The sequence below is a fragment of the Epinephelus lanceolatus genome, chromosome 2 (assembly GCF_041903045.1).
Source record: "Epinephelus lanceolatus isolate andai-2023 chromosome 2, ASM4190304v1, whole genome shotgun sequence".
NCBI classification, from domain to species: Eukaryota; Metazoa; Chordata; class Actinopteri; order Perciformes; family Serranidae; genus Epinephelus; species Epinephelus lanceolatus.
This window is the reverse complement of record NC_135735.1, coordinates 774078-791212: the sequence shown is the minus strand read 5'-3', so window position 1 is coordinate 791212 and position 17135 is coordinate 774078. Positions and strand designations below refer to the sequence as shown.

General features: G+C 48.9%; 1 protein-coding gene across 4 annotated transcripts in view; it reads left to right on the top strand.

The window, feature by feature from the left end:
* The window catches only part of plekhg4 (pleckstrin homology domain containing, family G (with RhoGef domain) member 4), a 77370-nt gene extending 61641 nt beyond the window's left edge, over positions 1–15729 (top strand). For all 4 annotated transcript variants that reach the window (XM_078173016.1, XM_078173012.1, XM_078173011.1 and 1 more), the window contains exons 13-24: positions 8196–9082; positions 9557–9806; positions 10401–10490; positions 10651–10875; positions 11393–11563; positions 11642–11822; positions 11907–12023; positions 12198–12339; positions 13377–13477; positions 13615–13796; positions 14027–14089; positions 15393–15729. In XM_078173016.1, the coding sequence (XP_078029142.1) occupies positions 8196–9082; positions 9557–9806; positions 10401–10490; positions 10651–10875; positions 11393–11563; positions 11642–11822; positions 11907–12023; positions 12198–12339; positions 13377–13477; positions 13615–13796; positions 14027–14065 (2385 nt within the window). In that variant the 3' untranslated portion in view covers positions 14066–14089; positions 15393–15729. The remainder of the gene's footprint in view (positions 1–8195; positions 9083–9556; positions 9807–10400; positions 10491–10650; positions 10876–11392; positions 11564–11641; positions 11823–11906; positions 12024–12197; positions 12340–13376; positions 13478–13614; positions 13797–14026; positions 14090–15392) is intronic.
* Positions 15730–17135: the final 1406 nt, after the last annotated feature.

The window sequence follows — 17135 nt, the reverse complement described above, 5'->3', positions numbered from 1 at the left end:
CAAACGTCCTGAACATCAGCTAACATCAGCTAACATCTGCTAACAGTGGCTAACATCAGCTAACAGTGGCTAACATCAGCTAACAGTGGCTAACAGCCTGTAAAACCAAAAGAACTGAGAAATCAAATGGATCCTAAGAAGTTTAAAATCAAACACAACGACTCAGTAATATGTCAGTGTGTCAGTCCTCCTCTGACTCCTCCCCCTCCTTTCATCTGGTTTTGGAGGGTTTTTGCCCGGTCTGGACTCCTGCAGTGCCACTGTCCACAAAAACATGGAGCCTGACTGCTCCTGGTCAGTCCTTCTCCTCTCTTAACCCCTCCTCCTCTTCTCCTCAAGTTTCTGCAGCTCAATAACAGCCACATGTTATGGTCATTAGAGCCTGTTGGTCAGTCCTCTTCTCTCCTCTCCTCCCCTCTTCTCTCCTCTCTCCTCCCCACTTCTCTCCTCTCTCCTCTCTCCTCCCCTCTTCTCTCCTCTCTCCTCTTCTGTCCTCTCTCCTCTCCTCTCTCCTCTTTCCTCCCCTCTTCTCTCCTCTCTCCTCTCTCCTCTCCTCCTCTGAAACATTCAGACTGGAGTTGAAATTAAAACTCATGTTTCAGTTTTAAAGTCACAGAACAGATTAACATCAGAAGCAGCAGAGGAGATTTCCTGGCTTGATCTGTACTTCTGTTTGGAACAGACGCTGCACCTACAGCACAGGCTCTGTGTAGAAGCTCCGCCTACGCTTCAGCCTGACGTGCACCTCCCCAGAAATGTAACCGCACATCAGGGTGACGCAGACCTCCTGTTTATTTGTGTAAATTGAAACCATGTTTCCCTCAGTGGAAACAGAGAGTTCATTTACTTTGATCTCACAGATAAGAAACAATAAAATGTGAAGACAATAAAGCCTCCACCCAGCAACATACGGACACAGCAACATACGGACACAGCAACATACGGACACAGCAAGTCCTGTGTGATTTATCCTGACTTCATATGAGTAAAGAAAGCTCTGCGGTAAAATGAGAGCGCTGTTGTTGTTTGAGGAAACAGAGCGTTAGGTTTCTGCATGAATTAATGAGCTTCATCACACGTTGACTGCGCTTGTTGCTCTGCTGCTCTGACAGTGCTCTGCTGCTCTGACGGTGCTCTGACAGTGCTCTGCTGCTCTGACGGTGCTCTGACAGTGTTCTGCTGCTCTGACGGTGCTCTGCTGCTCTGACGCTGCTCTGACGCTGCTCTGCTGCTCTGACGGTGCTCTGACAGTGTTCTGCTGCTCTGACGCTGCTCTGCTGCTCTGACGGTGCTCTGACAGTGTTCTGCTGCTCTGACAGTGTTCTGCTGCTCTGACAGTGTTCTGCTGCTCTGACGGTGCTCTGCTGCTCTGACGGTGCTCTGACAGTGTTCTGCTGCTCTGACGGTGCTCTGACAGTGTTCTGCTGCTCTGACAGTGTTCTGCTGCTCTGACAGTGTTCTGCTGCTCTGACGGTGCTCTGCTGCTCTGACGGTGCTCTGACAGTGTTCTGCTGCTCTGACGGTGCTCTGCTGCTCTGACGGTGCTCTGACAGTGTTCTGCTGCTCTGACGGTGCTCTGACAGTGCTCTGCTGCTCTGACAGTGCTCTGCTGCTCTGACGGTGCTCTGATGGTGCTCTGCTGCTCTGACAGTGCTCTGACAGTGTTCTGCTGCTCTGACGGTGCTCTGCTGCTCTGACAGTGCTCTGCTGCTCTGACTGTGCTCTGACGGTGCTCTGACAGTGCTCTGACAGTGTTCTGCTGCTCTGACGGTGCTCTGGTGCTCTGACAGTGCTCTGCTGCTCTGACAGTGCTCTGACAGTGCTCTGCTGCTCTGACAGTGCTCTGCTGCTCTGACAGTGCTCTGACAGTGCTCTGCTGCTCTGACAGTGCTCGGACGGTGCTCTGCTGCTCTGACGGTGCTCTACAGGAAAATCTGGGGACCAAAACGTCCTCAGAAGTTCACTGTAGAGCACACTGAGCAGCAGTGACTGGTCTCTGACAGAGGGATCTCTGAGTCTCAGGGGGCGGGGCTACTCAGCACAAAGACTGACAGCAGAGGGAAACTGTTAGCATAGCTGTTAGCATAGCTGTTATCATGCTGTTAGCATGCTGTCTGATGATCTGTGTTACACAGCTGAGACCCTTTTACTGAGCCTTCATCAGACTGTTCATCCTCCTCCTCATCTGATTCAGTTAACACTCACACAGACACACACACACACACACATATTACTAGGATATTATGTTTGGAGATGGAGATATTAATCACTGAAGAAGGTTTCAGAGCTGTGTGTGTGTGTGTGTCTCTGTTGGCTGAGTGATCTTCAAACTGATTAACTGACTGATGTGTCCTGATGACTGCAGCCGCTCAGTTCTCACACACACACACACACACACACACTGACCCAGTGGCCTACTGTAGGAGTGTGTGTGTGTGTGTGTGTGTGTGTGTGGGGGGGGGGGGGGGGGGGGGGGGGGGGTGATGATGGTGATGGTCCATATGGTTTGATTGTTGGTCAGTGTACACAAACACAGTCTGATGAACCTTCAGTCATTAATTAGATTGAACAGACGCTCGGCCTCACACACAAATAATTTCCACCTCACGTTGTCGTGTTTCAACACCGAGTCTGAAACTTTCGTCTGTCATAAAAATTTTGGAACAGGTTTGATTTCTGCATTTCCCTCGTCCATCAGAGCCTTTAGAGACGTTTGACTGAATCAGTGAAGAAACACAGCTGAGACGAGACAGAGGAACATTTCATAACTCAGCTCACTAACAGGTCAGATAGTTATATTCAGGAGGATGATGATGAAGAGGAGGAGGATGTGCACCACACACAGAATGTGAAGGACAGCTCCGCCCCTTCATGCAGCTGTGATGGCAAATTAAAGACAGGAAGTGATGTCAGTCAGATAGGTGACTCCAGTGGAGAGGCATGTCTTTTATTTTGTCTCCTGTTGTGAATTTTCACAAAGAACAATAAAACACATCAGAGTCGGTGTGAGATTTCTGTGGGTAAAGATTATTTTCAAATGACGGGTTTAAAACATGCATCTGAAAGAAACAGACTCAGTGTGTGAAGGCCCTAAATGTGACTCAGTGTGTGAAGGCCCTAAATGTGACTCAGTGTGTGAAGGCCCTAAATGTGACTCAGTGTGTGAAGGCCCTAAATGTGACTCAGTGTGTGAGGACCCTAAATGTGACTCAGTGTGTGAAGACTCTAAATGTGACTCAGTGTGTGAAGACTCTAAATGTGACTCAGTGTGTGAAGGCCCTAAATGTGACTCAGTGTGTGAAGGCCCTAAATGTGACTCAGTGTGTGACGACCCTAAATGTGACTCAGTGTGTGAGGACCCTAAATGTGACTCAGTGTGTGAAGGCCCTAAATGTGACTCAGTGTGTGAAGGCCCTAAATGTGACTCAGTGTGTGAAGACTCTAAATGTGACTCAGTGTGTGAAGACTCTAAATGTGACTCAGTGTGTGAAGGCCCTAAATGTGACTCAGTGTGTGAAGACTCTAAATGTGACTCAGTGTGTGAAGGCCCTAAATGTGACTCAGTGTGTGAGGGCCCTAAATGTGACTCAGTGTGTGAAGACTCTAAATGTGACTCAGTGTGTGAAGACTCTAAATGTGACTCAGTGTGTGAGGACCCTAAATGTGACTCACTGTGTGAAGACTCTAAATGTGACTCAGTGTGTGAAGGCCCTAAATGTGACTCAGTGTGTGAAGACTCTACATGTGACTCAGTGTGTGAAGGCCCTAAATGTGACTCAGTGTGTGAGGACCCTAAATGTGACTCAGTGTGTGACGACCCTAAATGTGACTCAGTGTGTGACGACCCTAAATGTGACTCAGTGTGTGAAGGCCCTAAATGTGACTCAGTGTGTGACGACCCTAAATGTGACTCAGTGTGTGAAGGCCCTAAATGTGACTCAGTGTGTGAGGACCCTAAATGTGACTCAGTGTGTGAGGACCCTAAATGTGACTCAGTGTGTGACGACCCTAAATGTGACTCAGTGTGTGAAGGCCCTAAATGTGACTCAGTGTGTGAGGACCCTAAATGTGACTCAGTGTGTGAGGACCCTAAATGTGACTCAGTGTGTGAAGACTCTAAATGTGACTCAGTGTGTGAAGACTCTAAATGTGACTCAGTGTGTGAGGACCCTAAATGTGACTCAGTGTGTGAAGACTCTAAATGTGACTCAGTGTGTGAAGGCCCTAAATGTGACTCAGTGTGTGAAGACTCTAAATGTGACTCAGTGTGTGAAGGCCCTAAATGTGACTCAGTGTGTGAGGACCCTAAATGTGACTCAGTGTGTGACGACCCTAAATGTGACTCAGTGTGTGACGACCCTAAATGTGACTCAGTGTGTGAAGGCCCTAAATGTGACTCAGTGTGTGACGACCCTAAATGTGACTCAGTGTGTGAAGGCCCTAAATGTGACTCAGTGTGTGAAGGCCCTAAATGTGACTCAGTGTGTGAGGACCCTAAATGTGACTCAGTGTGTGAGGACCCTAAATGTGACTCAGTGTGTGAGGGCCCTAAATGTGACTCAGTGTGTGAAGGCCCTAAATGTGACTCAGTGTGTGAGGGCCCTAAATGTGACTCAGTGTGTGAGGACCCTAAATGTGACTCAGTGTGTGAGGGCCCTAAATGTGACTCAGTGTGTGAAGGCCCTAAATGTGACTCAGTGTGTGAGGACCCTAAATGTGACTCAGTGTGTGACGACCCTAAATGTGACTCAGTGTGTGAGGGCCCTAAATGTGACTCAGTGTGTGAGGACCCTAAATGTGACTCAGTGTGTGACGACCCTAAATGTGACTCAGTGTGTGAGGACCCTAAATGTGACTCAGTGTGTGAGGACCCTAAATGTGACTCAGTGTGTGAGGGCCCTAAATGTGACTCAGTGTGTGAGGACCCTAAATGTGACTCAGTGTGTGAAGGCCCTAAATGTGACTCAGTGTGTGAGGGCCCTAAATGTGACTCAGTGTGTGAAGGCCCTAAATGTGACTCAGTGTGTGAGGACCCTAAATGTGACTCAGTGTGTGAGGACCCTAAATGTGACTCAGTGTGTGAAGGCCCTAAATGTGACTCAGTGTGTGACGACCCTAAATGTGACTCAGTGTGTGAAGGCCCTAAATGTGACTCAGTGTGTGAGGACCCTAAATGTGACTCAGTGTGTGAAGGCCCTAAATGTGACTCAGTGTGTGAGGACCCTAAATGTGACTCAGTGTGTGAAGGCCCTAAATGTGACTCAGTGTGTGAAGGCCCTAAATGTGACTCAGTGTGTGAAGGCCCTAAATGTGACTCAGTGTGTGAGGACCCTAAATGTGACTCAGTGTGTGAGGACCCTAAATGTGACTCAGTGTGTGAAGGCCCTAAATGTGACTCAGTGTGTGAAGGCCCTAAATGTGACTCAGTGTGTGAAGGCCCTAAATGTGACTCAGTGTGTGAAGGCCCTAAATGTGACTCAGTGTGTGAGGACCCTAAATGTGACTCAGTGTGTGACGACCCTAAATGTGACTCAGTGTGTGAAGGCCCTAAATGTGACTCAGTGTGTGAGGACCCTAAATGTGACTCAGTGTGTGACGACCCTAAATGTGACTCAGTGTGTGAGGACCCTAAATGTGACTCAGTGTGTGAGGACCCTAAATGTGACTCAGTGTGTGAAGGCCCTAAATGTGACTCAGTGTGTGACGACCCTAAATGTGACTCAGTGTGTGAAGACTCTAAATGTGACTCAGTGTGTGAGGACCCTAAATGTGACTCAGTGTGTGAGGACCCTAAATGTGACTCAGTGTGTGAGGACCCTAAATGTGACTCAGTGTGTGAGGGCCCTAAATGTGACTCAGTGTGTGAAGGCCCTAAATGTGACTCAGTGTGTGAGGGCCCTAAATGTGACTCAGTGTGTGAGGACCCTAAATGTGACTCAGTGTGTGAGGGCCCTAAATGTGACTCAGTGTGTGAAGGCCCTAAATGTGACTCAGTGTGTGAGGACCCTAAATGTGACTCAGTGTGTGACGACCCTAAATGTGACTCAGTGTGTGAGGGCCCTAAATGTGACTCAGTGTGTGAGGACCCTAAATGTGACTCAGTGTGTGACGACCCTAAATGTGACTCAGTGTGTGAGGACCCTAAATGTGACTCAGTGTGTGAGGACCCTAAATGTGACTCAGTGTGTGAGGGCCCTAAATGTGACTCAGTGTGTGAGGACCCTAAATGTGACTCAGTGTGTGAAGGCCCTAAATGTGACTCAGTGTGTGAGGGCCCTAAATGTGACTCAGTGTGTGAAGGCCCTAAATGTGACTCAGTGTGTGAGGACCCTAAATGTGACTCAGTGTGTGAGGACCCTAAATGTGACTCAGTGTGTGAAGGCCCTAAATGTGACTCAGTGTGTGACGGCCCTAAATGTGACTCAGTGTGTGAGGACCCTAAATGTGACTCAGTGTGTGAAGGCCCTAAATGTGACTCAGTGTGTGAAGGCCCTAAATGTGACTCAGTGTGTGAAGGCCCTAAATGTGACTCAGTGTGTGAAGGCCCTAAATGTGACTCAGTGTGTGAGGACCCTAAATGTGACTCAGTGTGTGAGGACCCTAAATGTGACTCAGTGTGTGAGGACCCTAAATGTGACTCAGTGTGTGAAGGCCCTAAATGTGACTCAGTGTGTGAAGGCCCTAAATGTGACTCAGTGTGTGAAGGCCCTAAATGTGACTCAGTGTGTGAAGGCCCTAAATGTGACTCAGTGTGTGAGGACCCTAAATGTGACTCAGTGTGTGACGACCCTAAATGTGACTCAGTGTGTGAAGGCCCTAAATGTGACTCAGTGTGTGAGGACCCTAAATGTGACTCAGTGTGTGACGACCCTAAATGTGACTCAGTGTGTGAGGACCCTAAATGTGACTCAGTGTGTGAGGACCCTAAATGTGACTCAGTGTGTGAAGGCCCTAAATGTGACTCAGTGTGTGACGACCCTAAATGTGACTCAGTGTGTGAAGACTCTAAATGTGACTCAGTGTGTGAGGACCCTAAATGTGACTCAGTGTGTGAGGACCCTAAATGTGACTCAGTGTGTGAAGGCCCTAAATGTGACTCAGTGTGTGAGGACCCTAAATGTGACTCAGTGTGTGAGGACCCTAAATGTGACTCAGTGTGTGAGGACCCTAAATGTGACTCAGTGTGTGAGGACCCTAAATGTGACTCAGTGTGTGAAGGCCCTAAATGTGACTCAGTGTGTGAAGGCCCTAAATGTGACTCAGTGTGTGACGACCCTAAATGTGACTCAGTGTGTGAAGGCCCTAAATGTGACTCAGTGTGTGAAGGCCCTAAATGTGACTCAGTGTGTGAAGGCCCTAAATGTGACTCAGTGTGTGAAGGCCCTAAATGTGACTCAGTGTGTGAAGGCTAGCTGCACAAAAATATAGCTAGTGTCCCTCTTTAAAAAACAAAAAGGAAAATCCCTCAAACACCATGAAGTGTAGACATGATAGGCTACTTTCCACATTTCCAGCAGCAAAGCTGTCAATTAGGCCCATTATCTTTAACAGGGATCATTTCCTCCAACAAAACAAAATGTTGGCACTAATTAATGGTGCTATTAAGTGTCTGCAAATGATCAGTTTCTTTCTTATGAAGGGGTGGGATGAAAGTTCCACTTCTTTCCACTCCTTTTTTTGTGATACAGGCCTGTGGTCTCTCTGGAGTTAGAACAGATTTCATCAAATACACATTTTGTATCAATCTGAAGTGAGAGGAGCGCCACCTGTTGGACACTTTTCAGCCTGTGCTGCTGTCACATGACCTGTGTGTGTTTTAGTGGTGAGGTAATGTGTGTGCTCCTCCAGACCACAACTAAAAAGAGGTCGGCAGTCGGCTCCATTGTGGCACCCTCACACACACACACACACACACACACACACTTCAAAGCGTTCTCACTGCCAGTGTCCAGGGTGATGATGTCATCCCTGACCTCCTCTCTGTCTGTCAGTGGGCAGGACAGACAGGAGGACGTGCCATGTTTGTTCCCTCAGAGCTGCATCACTGAGTCCATCAGGTTCTCATGGCGTCTCGACAGACGAGCTCTGCCCTGCAAACATGATGTAATAATGAACACACTGGAGGGTTTAAGGTCAGAGGTCAGCTTGAGGCCACGCCCCCTGGTCTGATGTCACATGTCTCTGTCTCTCTGCAGGCATATGGCTGGGCATTGGAGGGTATGCGTCACCTAGCTGGTGTCAGTATGGAGGAGTGCACGCTGCCAGACAAATGCCAGGCTGTGATTGGCTGCCTGGAAGAATACCAGCGCCAGCACCCACCAATCCCAGATGAGCGCTTCCAGGAGATGAAGGTGGCGGCTGGCGAGCTGCGGGGGGAGCGAGGCCTCCGTCAGTGGAGCTTCGCTTGGTCCAAGTGTCAGGAGACCAAGAGGATGTTCGACAGGAAGATGGAGGCGGCCCTCAGGACACGGGACTCCGCCCACAGGCCGCGCTCTGACTCCGCCCTCAGCAGGAGCTCCGCCTCATCCAGGAGATCACTGTCAGGACTCTGGGGGATCTTTGAGACCTCCTCCTCATGTCCCCCCGAGCAGAACGCCTCCTCACCTCCTCGTAACCCCTCCTCCCCCGTCACCCCCCAGCACACGCCGCTCCTCCAGCGTCTGTTCCGCAGCGTCTCCTCAGAGGAGTCGTCAGACCGGGGGGATATCTGCTCCTCTAGACCCAGCCTCCCCCGCCTCGACTCTTTCGCCAGTTCCACCCCCCCCTCCTCCTCCTCCTCCTCCTCCTCCTCCTCCTCCCTCTTCTCCTCCAGCAGACGGCAGCAGCTGAGGAAGACTCAGAGCTTTGACTGCCCCTCCACCCCCGAGGTGTCGCGGTACGGACCGTGTCCCCGCGCCCTCAGCGAGCCGGTGCGCAGTGGAAACACGGGCGTGTTCATCCGCGGCCTGGAGGTCAGCAGCTCTGAGGCCGCCGACCACACGCTGTGTCCCAGGACCGCCGCTCACGGCTGGGCAGGACAGGGGCTCCGCAGCCCCGGGACCCCCAGAACGAGCCCAGCAGGAGAGTCCCGCCCCCGAGGAAGGTGAGTAATAACACTGCCACTTCTGTGTGGTGACATCATCACCACAAACAGGAAGTGATTAAGTACATTTACTCAACTAAAAACTGCACGAATACTTTTCTCATTGACTTCATGTCAGAGGAAATATTTTTCATAAAATGTGACATCACAGATGAAACCAGCTGTCAGTGCATTACTAACGATCCTCTGACATCACGGACCGCCAAACTCATCAGTGTTTTATAAAGTGATTCTGTCAGAGCGGTGACCTGTGACCTGTAACTGCTGAACTCAGGATGTAGAATTATTACTATGAGTATGTGCTCGCTCAGAGCGTTATGACGTGTGGATGCATGTTAAGTACAAGAGAAGAAGAAGAAGAAGAAGTGAGGGACGACTCACAGCAGACAGATCAGAGAGGAGATATTATGTGTTCATGTAAACAGCCTGCTGTGTGTGTATGTGTGTTTGTTTCATGGGTGTGTGTGTGTGCAGTAAGCTGCGTCACGTGGTGGAGGAGATGGTGACCACGGAGAGGGAGTACGTGCGCTCTCTGCGTTACATCATCCATCACTACTTCCCAGAGATGGACCGAGCCGACCTTCCTCAGGATCTCCGGGGGAAACGCTCCGTCGTCTTCGGGAACCTGGAGAAACTTCTGGACTTCCACAGTCAGTTCTTCCTCAGAGAGCTGGAGGCGTGCTGGAAACACCCGCTCAGAGTGCCGCACTGCTTCCTGCGACACGTACGACACATTAATTTAATTTAATTTAATTTAATTTAATTTTTTTTTAATTTTTAATTTTTTAATTTAATAAAGTTGTTACTCAACTGTATGATCTGACCAACAAAGTAACAGCTGCAGGCCCGGGTGGTGATACACCAGTGCATCCTGGTACATGTAGGCACTGCAGCACAGCTCAGCTTCATCAGTCAGTATAACCAGTCTGACCTGGCGGCATTAACATGGCGGCACAGCGTCTGTATCTGTGGCCTCCTGCTGAGGATGAATATGAGTCAGAACACAGTAAATGTGTCCTTGAACACAACACCCTCTGTGCTGTAGAGCGCCCCCTGGCTGCACAGAGGAGAAATCAGCCTGTAGTTCTTCCTGCTTCCAGCAGGAGGTGACGGCACCGGATGCAGGAACAACTCCAGAGTTCGCAATTTATTTGTCAGTTACTTCAGTGGACTACATTTCCCATCAGCCCTGACAGGACACCACAGAGAGGAGGCAACATTCTCAGTTCAGCATCACAAACACTGTCTGTAGTTCTCAGTGGGTTTGAACCAATCAGCCGCTGATGTTGTTGTTTATTGTTGTTGTTTGTGTAAACAGCAGGAGCAGTTCAGTCTGTACGCTCTGTACAGTAAGAACAAACCAAAGTCTGACGCTCTTCTGGCCAATCACGGGAACTCCTTCTTCAGGGTGAGAACGCATCATCATCATCATCATCATCATCATCATCTTCTTCTTTGACCTCTGACTGTCAGCTGACTCTACACACGGCACACACTGACCATCATCTTCCTCCCTCCTCTCTCCTCCCCCCCCCCACCCTCTCCTCCTCCTCCTCCTCCTCCTGCAGAGGAAGCAGATGGAGTTAGGAGATAAGATGGACTTGTCCTCCTACCTGCTGAAGCCCATCCAGAGGATGAGTAAATACGCTCTCCTGCTCACTGACCTCATCAAGGAGGTGGGCGGGGCCCAGGAGGCGGAGCTTGTGGCGTTGCAGGCCGCCACCGACATGGTCAAGTTTCAGCTTCGCCACGGAAACGACCTTCTGGCCATGGACGCCATCAGAGACTGTGATGTAAGTTTGATAACACTCAAAGAGACGAACAGGAAGTCGTTTAAATTAAAAGTAGAAAATGTTTTTGTTTTTTTGTTGTTTCCGTTTATGATGAAGACAAACCTGATCAGCCCCGATTGAACCCTGATCGTCTCTGTCTCTCTCTGTCTGTCTGTGTCTTTGTGTCTGTCTCTGTGTCTCTGTCTGTCTGTGTGTCTCTGTCTCTGTCTGTCCCTCTGTGTGTCTCTGTGTCTCTGTCTTTGTGTCTGTCTCTGTCTCTGTCTTTGTGTCTCTGTGTCTCTGTGTGTCTCTGTCTTTGTGTCTGTCTCTGTCTCTCTGTCTTTGTGTCTCTCTGTCTCTCTGTGTGTCTCTGTCTTTGTCTCTGTCTCTGTCTCTCTGTCTTTGTCTCTGTCTCTGTCTCTCTGTGTGTCTCTGTCTCTCTGTCTTTGTCTCTGTCTCTCTGTGTGTCTCTGTGTCGCTGTCTCTGTCTCTGTCTCTCTGTGTGTCTATGTCTCACTGTGTGTCTCTGTGTCTCCAGGTGAACCTGAAGGAGCAGGGTCAGCTGATGCGTCAGGATGAGTTCACGGTCTGGAGCGGGAGGAGGAAATGTCAGCGTCACATCTTCCTGTTTGAGGAGCTGATTCTGTTCAGTAAACCTAAGAAGATGGAGGGAGGTCTGGACGTCTTCATCTACAAACACTCCTTCAAGGTAAAACCAGCTGGACGTCACAGCTGCATGTCTTCAGAGGACACTGAGACTGAGCTCTTCTTCCTCTGTGTCCCTCAGACAGCAGACGTCGGTCTCACAGAGTCCACCGGAGACAACGGGCTGAGATTTGAGATCTGGTTCAGGAGGAGGACGTCAAAGAACCAGACCTTCATCCTTCAGGCCCCCATGTCAGAGGTCAAACACGCCTGGACCTCTGACATCGCCCGCATCCTGTGGACCCAGGCCACCAGGAACAAAGGTACAGACAGGAGAGGACTGTCTGTCATCACCTGCGACCTTCATCCTCATCATCATCATTATCACCTGTGTGTGTGTGTTTCAGAGCTGCGTCTGAAGGAGATGGTGTCGATGGGAGTGGGAAACAAACCGTTTCTGGACATCCAGCCAAGCGATGCCGCCATCAGTGACCGAGCCGTTCATTACATCATGAAGAGCAGAGGTCTGACCCTTCAAAATAAAAGCACGCATCACTAATCTTTATCTGATCATTTAATTATCAATAACTCCATCTGACGACGTGGAGCACGCTGAGACGTTTGACTCAAGATGTTTCTGTGTTCAATATGTCATACAGCTGCTAATGATCTGTGTGTCTGTGTCTGTGTGTGTTCAGGTGCTAGAACGCGGGCATCCATCGCTGTCTCCGTCTTTGATCACTCCAACCCTTTCAAACGAGCAGCGGTGACCTCTGACCCCATGACATCAGGACCATCTTCAACTAGCCTGCTGGGACCGCTCAATCTGCACATGTACAGGTACAGGTACAGCACACACCTGCACAGATACAGGTACAGCACACACCTGCACAGATACAGGTACAGCACACACCTGCACAGATACAGGTACAGCACACACCTGCACAGATACAGGTACAGCACACACCTGCACAGATACAGGTACAACACACACCTGCACAGATACAGGTACAGCACACACCTGCACAGATACAGGTACAGCACACACCTGCACAGATACAGGTACAGCACACACCTGCACAGGTACAGGTACAACACACACCTGCACAGATACAAGTACAGCACACACCTGCACAGATACAGGTACAACACACACCTGCACAGATACAGGTACAGCACACACCTGCACAGATACAGGTACAACACACACCTGCACAGGTACAGGTACAACACACAACTGCACAGGTACAGGTACAACACACACCTGCACAGGTACAGGTACAACACACAACTGCACAGGTACAGGTACAACACACACCTGCACAGGTACAGGTACAACACACACCTGCACAGATACAGGTACAGCACACACCTGCACAGATACAGGTACAACACACACCTGCACAGGTACAGGTACAACACACACCTGCACAGGTACAGGTACAACACACACCTGCACAGATACAGGTACAACACACACCTGCACAGATACAGGTACAGCACACACCTGCACAGATACAGGTACAACACACACCTGCACAGGTACAGGTACAACACACACCTGCACAGATACAGGTACAACACACACCTGCACAGATACAGGTACAACACACACCTGCACAGATACAGGTACAGCACACACCTGCACAGATACAGGTACAACACACACCTGCACAGGTACAGGTACAACACACAACTGCACAGGTACAGGTACAACACACACCTGCACAGGTACAGGTACAACACACACCTGCACAGATACAGGTACAGCACACACCTGCACAGATACAGGTACAACACACACCTGCACAGATACAGGTACAACACACACCTGCACAGGTACACATCTGTCTAACCACGTGTCGTCTCTTCTGCAGTCAAACCTCGTCCTCCTCTCCTGCTGCTGAGAGCTCCTTCATCACTTCCTGTATTGAGGAAGACGAGCAGGAACATGAGACCAGCAGCCAGCCCTCCATGAGTATGCACACACACACACTACGCACACGCACACACACACACACACAGGCGCCACACGCACCACACACACACACACACACACACACACACACAATTAACATACTTAACAATAATGTAGTAATAATGTTTGTCTCTCAGCCACAGAGAGTTCGGGCTCGTCGTCTCGATGTCTCTCCGGCTCCACGGGCTCTGACAGCGGTTGTGTCTCCTCCCACCTGCAGGAGGCGCTGCCAGAGGAGCCCAGCCCCCTCAGCCAGCCTTCTTCCTCTTCCTCCATCTCCTCCAACAAACAGCACCTCAACAGCCAGTACATTTCACCTGTGAGTACAGACACACAGACACATAGACAGACAGACAGGGGGCGGAGTCATACAAGGGGCGGAGCCATACAAGGGGCGGGTCATACAACCACAGGGTGGTGAATCTTGTTTCCTGTCACAGTTTGACAGGAAGTTTCCGCTCCAGCTGTTGGTGTGACCACTGAACTCTCCATGTGTTCTGTGTGTGTGTGTGTGTGTGTGTGTGTGTGTGTGTGTGTGTGTCCCCTCAGAAAGCAGCTCCGGTCATCAGTCCGGCCACCATCGTGTAATCAGCTGACCTGATGGACTCGACTGTAAGTCAACTCATCATCATCATCATCATCATCATCATCATCATCATGTGTCACATGAGAAACATCAAACATCATCAGTGTAACCTTACAGTCACCAGCAGAGGGCGCTGACAGACTCACAGGCTCTAAACAACATGTGATCATTAGACACTGACACACAGACTCCTCCTCCCGTCTGTCACGTTAGTGTCAGTAACATGATCGTCAATAATCTCTCCTCCTCTGTCATGACAATATGTGGAGTCAGTTGATGGAGGTGAGCAGCAGGTGGCGCTAACTCTCCAGCAGAGGAAGAGGAGCACAGTGAGATGATGATGTCATAAAAACAGCTGCTGTGAAACCTTGATCAAAGGACACAGAGGATGAAGTGATCAGCTGATGTTAATGTTCCAGCTGCAGACACACACACACACACACACACACACATACACATTAAACCTGTTGATTGTCTCTTGTTAAACTGAGCGATGATGTCACAGCCCTTCAGTCTCAACCTCACCTCGAACAAGAGTGTGACACCTGTCCACTTCCTGTTGACTCTCATTCACCTTTTCTTTAACCTGCAGTTCGACAGTAGAGAGTGACTCATGATGTGAACACATGATGTGAACACATGAATGGATCATTGGTGTGAAACATTCACACTGATTATTGATCATTGATTGATCAGCTCTTCAGTTAACTGATCAATGACTTCATCTGTTGAACATCATGAACAGGCACAGAGCTGACACTGAGGAGGAACATCATCTCCACAGTGACAGGAAACTGTTTCACAATAAAATACACAACAAATGTTTCACAATAAAATGAGAGGAGTCAGAGACTGTGACATCATGTTTGTTACAGTTATTTATATCTGCCATGATGTCATCGTCCACACAGCTGTTTATGTTGTTGTTTACATCACACATGATGTCATTAAAGCCACCTCTCTCTCTGTCCCTCTGCCTGTCTCTCTCTCTGTCCCTCTGCCTGTCTCTCTCTCTGTCCCTCTCTGTCTCTCTGTCCCTGTCTCTCTCTCTCTGTCCCTCTGCCTGTCTCTCTCTCTGTCCCTCTGCCTGTCTCTCTCTCTGTCCCTCTCTCTCTGTCCCTCTGCCTGTCTCTCTCTCTGTCCCTGTCTCTCTCTCTGTCCCTCTCTGTCTCTCTGTCCCTGTCTCTCTCTCTGTCCCTCTGCCTGTCTCTCTCTCTGTCCCTGTCTCTCTCTCTGTCCCTCTCTGTCTCTCTGTCCCTGTCTCTCTCTCTCTGTCCCTCTGCCTGTCTCTCTCTCTGTCCCTCTGCCTGTCTGTCTCTCTGTCTCCAGGTGTGTGTTGCTGCTGCAGTGAGACACCGGGAGAGTCGACCTGTCATCTGTAGTTTCTGATCTGAGCTCAGTTTTATTTATGTTCAGGTTCAGTAGAGTTTATGTTGGTAGCTGCTGCTTGTTACTGATCCAGGATCAGGTCTGTGTCTCTGAGCTGGTCTAGGATCAGGTCTGTGTCTCTGAGCTGGTCTAGGATCAGGTCTGTGTCTCTGAGCTGGTCTAGGATCAGGTCTGTGTCTCTGAGCTGGTCTAGGATCAGGTGGACTAACTGTACATGTGTGTAAATAAAGTGTCGCTTTTCTTATCTGAGTAATAAACACAGTTTGTTCAAAACTGACACGTGTCTCTGAATTCTCTGTGGAGGAGGAGGAGGAGGAGGAGGAGGAGGAAGAGGAGAAGGAGGAACCACCTCCCCTCAGTCACTGTCTCAGTCCTTGGGTCATTCAGGCTTCAGAACTCTGTCAGCAGAGCAAAGCTGAAGCTCGTCACTGGACAGACCTGACTGTGTCCACGGTGAGGACAGATGTTCACTTTCTGTTTTCATCTTCTATATAATTCAGTTTGTATTTTAGAAGATGGACGACTGTCTGCAGAGATGTCCAAAGGGACTCAGCCAGGACAGGAGGACAGGTGAGACTAATCATAGATACAAAACACTGATGATTGATGGTGATGGTGATGATGATGATGATGATGATGATTTCTGTTCCATCAAAGTGGCTAAGATTAGCCTCACATCGGTAACCATGGAAACCATAGTTCTGGCTAAGCCTGAGACATCAAGCTAAATTCTGGTTTCCGTTCCATCAAGATGGTTAACCTGAATCCCAGCCTAGTAACCATGGTAACTTCTGCTGGTCTGTAGCAGGGTTGAGGTGAGGATTAGCTCCATCTATGATCAACAGACAGACAGCTGATAGTCCAGGGGCCAAGGGGCCAACTTTCACAAATTGGTATCACTTAAAGGGACCACAAAATTTTGGTATTTTTGACTTCCTCTATGTCTCTAGTTTACATTTTGGTATGACAGACCTGCCTATGGAGTAGCTATCTCCTAGTGCATGACTCAGCTTGTTGATGTCAGTGAACCTTGTACGATTTTTAGTGCCATATGTCTGGTACATGGGACAAGGGATTTTGTTACTGATCCCAATGAATATACAGATGCAGCCACTTCAAATTTCCCACGCCATCCAAAAGCCTTCCGGTTGCCTGCCAAATTCCAGCCAAATACCCCTCAGTGAAAATGTTGTTTTCAGACTACACGCCAACATTAACGAAGCAATATACATTTGTATACATTTTTTAAAAGGAGTAAGGTACTGATGACATCTTTGCTGCATCGTGTGCAGCAACTGTCTGTGAACATTCAGTCCACATTTGGTGACATTCTGATAATTATTTCCTGAGATTCATGTGATAAGGCAGGCAGACACTGTCCCTTTTGGAGAAGCCTCAGTTTTAACTATTTTCAATTTTGGGGTGGACCCAAAGATCATCCAAAAATTTTATTAAGCTACTCCATAGGCAGGTCTGTCATACCACAATGTAAACTAGAGACACAGAGGAAGCACCAAAATCTGCCTCGGCCCCTGGACTATAAAGGACAGTTCTGCCAGAGCTTCACACACTCACAACTGTGATGATAAAATATGATGTAGATCATAAAATATATGACATCATTAATCAGAAAACATTAACGATTAAAAAACAAATTAAAATGTAATAAAAATAAGATAATTA